The 5890-nt window shown below is 38.5% G+C and overlaps 1 protein-coding gene across 1 annotated transcript in view; it reads right to left on the bottom strand.

Moving 5' to 3' along the window:
- Positions 1 to 425: 425 nt before the first annotated feature.
- Positions 426 to 5890, bottom strand: part of ARFGEF2 (ADP ribosylation factor guanine nucleotide exchange factor 2) — a 105069-nt gene continuing 99604 nt past the window's right edge. The window contains exons 38-39 of the mRNA XM_023511981.1: positions 4820 to 4937; positions 426 to 4181 (exon numbers count right to left, since the gene is read on the bottom strand). Of these exons, the coding sequence (XP_023367749.1) occupies positions 4005 to 4181; positions 4820 to 4937 (295 nt within the window). The 3' untranslated portion in view covers positions 426 to 4004. The remainder of the gene's footprint in view (positions 4182 to 4819; positions 4938 to 5890) is intronic.

The raw sequence follows: 5890 nt of genomic DNA, 5'->3' as shown, positions 1-5890 counted from the left end.
ACTCTACTGAGGGTGACAAAGTGAGACTCTGTCTCTAAAAAAAAAAAAAAAGTCATTTACATTAAAAAAAAATAAGAGAGAGAGAGAGATATAGAAATCTCATCTCATGACCGGATTTCCCCCCACCCTTTTCATGGGGGGGGGCTTATAAGAATTAAGACCCACAATTAATATATTCCCATTACTAATTCTATTTAGGGTGGTACCTGTGGCTCAAAAGGGTAGGGTGCCAGCCCCATATGCCAGAGGTGGCGGGTTCAAACTCAGCCCTGGGCAAAAAAAAAAAAAAAAATTCTATTTAATACAGAGGCCAAATTTTACCAACAATTGAAAACTGTAAGCTTATACCTGCCATTAAGAACAAACTCAAACTAACCAATACCATGGCTTGATATATATTTTAATTACTACATTAAAAACAGCTATACTTTTTAAAACTTTATTGATTTACCACCTGATCAAAGCATGAGATATTTTAACAGTATTATACATAATATTTTTACATAGAAAAATTTACATAGCATTTCATATTATATAATTCTGCTTATTCTTTCAAAAATGTATACATCCATTGGGCAAGGAATGCTTTTCATTAAATTACTAATATTAAATGCACTTAATCATCGTGTATAGATTCAACCAAAGTAACTATTAACTAACTTTTAGGCATTTTATGGAGGTAAAACATACATTTTGCACATAAAGAAATATTTTATGCAAATATGCAGATAAAATTTTTTAAAAATTAGAACACTGAAAAAAACTATACCTTTTGACAAAGAGTGCTTTGTTTTGTTTTGTTTTGTTGGAGAGCAAGGATTTCCAGATGTATTCATTCTTTAAAATATTCAGCTTTGGTTTATTTCCCAAATTGCAAAGCTGCTGATAACAAATTTCTAGGATTTCATGTAAGTTCAAGCTATGTTTACTTTAACACAAATATTAAAAGAGAATCCAGAAAATATAGTATTAAGGATCCAGCTTCTATTGAAACCAATATCCATTTGCATCGTAACAACAAACATTTGAATGAGATCATCATACTTGTACTTGGCAGGTTCCTTTAATAACTATAAAGACTATTAAATGTATAGCCGTAATCATGAAAAACCCAAAAAAGATTAGGTATTTTTGCATTTTGTACAAAAGTCACCTGTCAGGGGAAAATGGTGTGTTTCCCAATATTATTATACAATTTTCATACTGCATGTTCTTTGGTTGTATGTGAGGAGCACAGGGAAAAGGCATATTGGACTCTAATGATGCATATTAGAAAGAAAATTTCCCATTCGTGGTTTGTTGTTAAGATGCCAGAGCTGGTGATTTCCCTAACAGCAGTAAGAAAAAATTGCTCAAAGCAGCAGTATTATAACAAATTAAAACTTCTCTAGAGACCCAGAACATATAATCAACACTTAAAGCATTCTGAAAAAGAAATAAGCCCTTGGAAAATGTTCACTCTCCTCCATAACTTTGTTAAGTGAATGGTGTTCTGGCCTGATGTTGCGGAGTTGCACACACCCTTTCACTAGTGTTTGAGTGGCAGAAGCCACATTTACCATGAGAAAGAATAGATTTATTCATAAAAAAGAATTTAGGAGGAATGGCTTATTACTGGAGGTAAGGGATTTCCTCTGTTCGTCACTGTCCACTGACAAGAAAAATTACCCTGAATGGTTTTATATCCAGTTTTTTAAAAGTCCATTGCTGGTACAATTCAAATGCCTCATTCAGAAAATTAAATCTTTGAAAAGATAAAATTAAAAAATTCAAGCCTGAATGTTTTCAGCAAGTGATAAAACATACTGATATATTTCTTACCCTGAAAGAGGCAAAAATTAAAGAGGCGGCAGGAATACTCTTGCAAAGTCTTAAGAGTCACATTAAATAAAGAAAATGCCATACAAGACCCTCAGAAGAAAAGGAAAAATCACCAATTGGGGATATAGTGATACGTAAGATGTACTAGTGAATGAACATGCATATTCCCCATTTATGCCTTTAGTACAAAAATCAATGGAGATGACTGACTTGTTGGGATTATGATGAACTATGAGACCAGGGAAGACAAGTTTAAAGGAAAAGAGTGAAGAGGTAATGGATTCCAGGAGAGTAAGTGAAATGTGCTAACATTTTCCATTCACAGTAAAATATCCTAAAATATTCTCACATAGTTCTTCCTTGCTTAATTACATAGCTCTTATCCAATGTATGTAAATAATGCAAAAACCTAAACCTGCTCTTTTTTTCTTTGGTAGAGAAATTAAAACACTTTGAGAAAGAAAAAAGGAGACAAGAGTTCTGTTGGCCAAAACCAAACATTTCTCAAGGCAGGCTGTTAAAACAAAAAAGAAAACTTAAGAAATTGGTCTCTTAGCAAGCAAAAGCACCAGAAATCCTTCTCTAGAAAGAAAAAATATCTGATTTTACAGATATGTTCCCAAACTACTAACTTCTAAGGCACCATAGTTGACATCGATACAACCCAATTTACAGGACTAAAGAGCACAGGCGGAAGTCTGAATGTTTCACTCACTCAGCGTGACACTTCTGATGCTCAGTGCTGCTCTAAAGGAGCACTGGATGAGGGCAGAGGATGGAGGACATGTTCTCTTTCTCATGGACTCAGAATAAACTAAGCTTCCAAGACACTGCTTGCAGGCTTTGGGCAGTACTTGTATACTGCCCACTTTTACTAGACAAGCTGCATCAGAATTCACTTCTACTGCAGATAAGAGTATTGCACCATCATTAACATAATCAGGACCTCAGAATCTAACCCGTCAAAGAACGCAGCTCCTAGGCTCAAAATAATGGAAGTGCTGGGCACATGCCACCTCCTGCTACTGTCACAGTTCAGCTGTGCGGGCCCCAGGACAGTGCTGGTTCCACTCGTGACATTTGGCTGAGGTGGTTCACAGGAGTGATGCTTCTATGCACAGTTACTGTCCTAATCTCAAGGGCCCTGTAATGGGGGCTGTGCAAAGCAGCAGTACTAACCATCAGTATACTCTTCTGAGGTAAAAATAAAAAGGTTTATTCAAAGATAAATGAATTCTGGTTAAATTACTACTTCATTTTTCCTACTACTTCATATATTAGATTTCAGAGTGCATGAGATGGAGAATGTATTCTGGAAATTGTAATTTAACACCCATCCATGAATACATACTTCAAGGATGTATCTTCATTAAATTTACTTTTGCCTATAGACTTTTCCTCCCCACGTTACTAAAAGGAGAGCCATGAGGCACTACATTTGTATTTAACCTTGCAAGCTCTTAATTCTAACTTAATTACTCTGTCTTCAATCAACCTCCAATAATATCTTTTTGTAAAATACTTTAAAAATCACTCAGACATTAACGAAACAAACAAAAAAAAACCCTTCCTTTCCCCACCCTTTCCCAAACTAATCAACTACAGCTGACTCATAACTGACAAAACACTCAAACTTAACACACTCAAACAACAACAAAAAATCCCAGCATATTTTAGATGGCAGTGAGCCGTTACAAGAAATTTTATTAACATACTCTCTAATAATCACAAACCTATACAGCTACGTTCAGTATTTTCAAGGAGAGTGACTTCTGACAAAACATTTATAGCCAATCGTGGGACTCTGCTAGAAAATGATGGCATTTGCAATGACAGATTCGACAGTTTAATCAGTAAAATGGAATGACAGACAGGAAGGAAAAAGTAGGTAAGAGTTCGGCTGGCCAAAACCAAACATTTCTCAAGGCTGTGTTAACCGGGTATGCAACAGTTTAATAAAATACCACCTACTGAGTTAACTGGGTATGCAACAGTTTAATGAAATACCACAAGCCTTAGTCGGGGACTGTGATGGGACCAGCTTAGAGGCCACCCATATCCAGGCTGTCCTGAGATCCAAGATGCCTACTCATTGTTTCTATGACCCTTCCCGAGCTGTGCCAGTCGGAGATGGCATGATGAACATTCTGCAGAGCTGCAGCAGTGGCCCACAAGGGCCAGGGCTACCACACTGGTGACTGTGTTGCTGGTGCCTGTGATGGCTCTTCTGGAATCCATATCTTATATACGACGCCTATCCGCAGGAAGAACTTCCGCAGGACTGCTCGGAGCTCAGGGATCAAGTCAAACTGCATAATCTCACACAAGTAGGGGTAGTACATGGAAGCATGTGCTTTGAACTTGAGGTGGGAGAGAAGAAGAGAGATAAAATTAAAACATGGAACTGTTTTTTGGTACCCAGTTTCTGAAAAGTGTTCATCTCACCCTGGAACTTCCTCTTCTTTTTTTTTTTTTTTTTGCAGTTTGAACCCGCCACCTCTGGCATTGCCCTACTCTTTTGAGCCACAGGTGCCGCCCTCCTTTTCTTGCTATGGGAAAGTTAATACCAAAAAACTTGCGGTTAAAACTTCTTTTAATTATATTTAAATTTAACTTCTTTTCATTGTATTTGCATAGCCTTGCTACCAAAAGTCAATACTCTTTCATTTTGTAAAGCAAGCTGCTAGGTCTAAACCTAGGGCTTCACAATCTTAACCCTCTCATCCAGCATTGAAAACCACCATATTATTCCTAACAGCAATACATGTGGTTTAAATTTCAGCCTTTCCCAACTGAGATTCTTCCAGAGAAAAAGCCCTAATATCCCAATGCATCCACCATTTGTAATAAATTAACTTAATCTCTAATCCATCTAGAATGGTGCTTGTCATGTAACCATCCTTGGGAGAATTGAGAAAAGAGTTACTTTAAACTCTGAGTGAATAGCCAACCCAAACCCTATGTCCTAGAGGACATATCTAAGTTTACTTATTTATACCTTTTCGTCATTTATTTTGAGGGTTTTAGTTAGAAGTAACAACAGGAGACTTGTCCAGGCCTCCCGATGGCTTTCAGAATTCACCGTGATGAAATAGGCAAGAGCTTCACTGCACACACTGGAAGAATTAGAGAGGGGGAAGCATGTCAAATAACTGATTAACATCTCCCATACGGGGAAGAACTATTTATTTTCTTGCAATGAGCATTTACTGAGCAATTGCTCTGGCTGCATTATCTTGGGCAAATCACTAAGCCTCAGTTTCTCCAGCTAGCACCGAACTCAAGAGCTGTGACACTCAAATGAAATTAGTATCTTAAAGATAGCTTAGCTCAGGCCTGGCATATGGCTAGGGCTGGGCTCAATGACTGCAGCACAATTAGCACAAGAAGAGCTTTCTATTCACAGTTAATTATATAACAGCCATTCTTTATAGGGGTAAGAAGTTGAAGGGGTAGGAGGCTGAAACAGAAGGATTGGCTGAGGCTAGGAGTTCAAGACAAGCATAGGTGACATCGTAGAAACACTATCTCTAAAAAAAAAACATTAGCCAAGTGTGGGGGCATGTACCTGTAGTCCTAGCTATTTAGGAGGTTGAGGCAGGACTGCTTGAGCCCGAGGAGTTTGAGGTTGCAGTGAGTTAGTTATTGTATCATTACACTCTAGCCCTGCAGACAGAGTGAGAACTTGTCTCTTTTTTTTTTTTTTTTTGAGACAGAGCCTCACTATGTTGCCCTCAGTAGAGTACTGTGGCATCACAGCTCATAGCAACCTCCAAATCTTGGGCTTAAGTGATTCTCTTGCCTCAGCCTCCTGAGTAGCTGGGACTATAGGCGCCTGCCATAATGCCCGGCTATTTCTGTTGCAGTTGCCACTGCTGTTTTAGCTAGCTGGGGCTGGGTTTGAACCCACCACCCTCAGTATATGGGGCTGGTGCCCTACCCACTGAGCCACAGGCGCTGCCAAGAGAGCTTGTCTCTTAAAAAAAACTTCACAGGCTCGGCGCCTGTGGCTCAAGTGGCTAAGGCGCTAGCCACATACACCTAAGGTGGTGGGTTCGAATCCCCAGCC

The sequence above is a fragment of the Otolemur garnettii genome, unplaced genomic scaffold (genome assembly GCF_000181295.1).
Source record: "Otolemur garnettii isolate 467f Iridium unplaced genomic scaffold, OtoGar3 scaffold00023, whole genome shotgun sequence".
NCBI lineage: Eukaryota > Metazoa > Chordata > Mammalia > Primates > Galagidae > Otolemur > Otolemur garnettii.
Note: the sequence above shows the minus strand (reverse complement) of the source record. Positions and strands in the feature narration are given on the sequence as shown.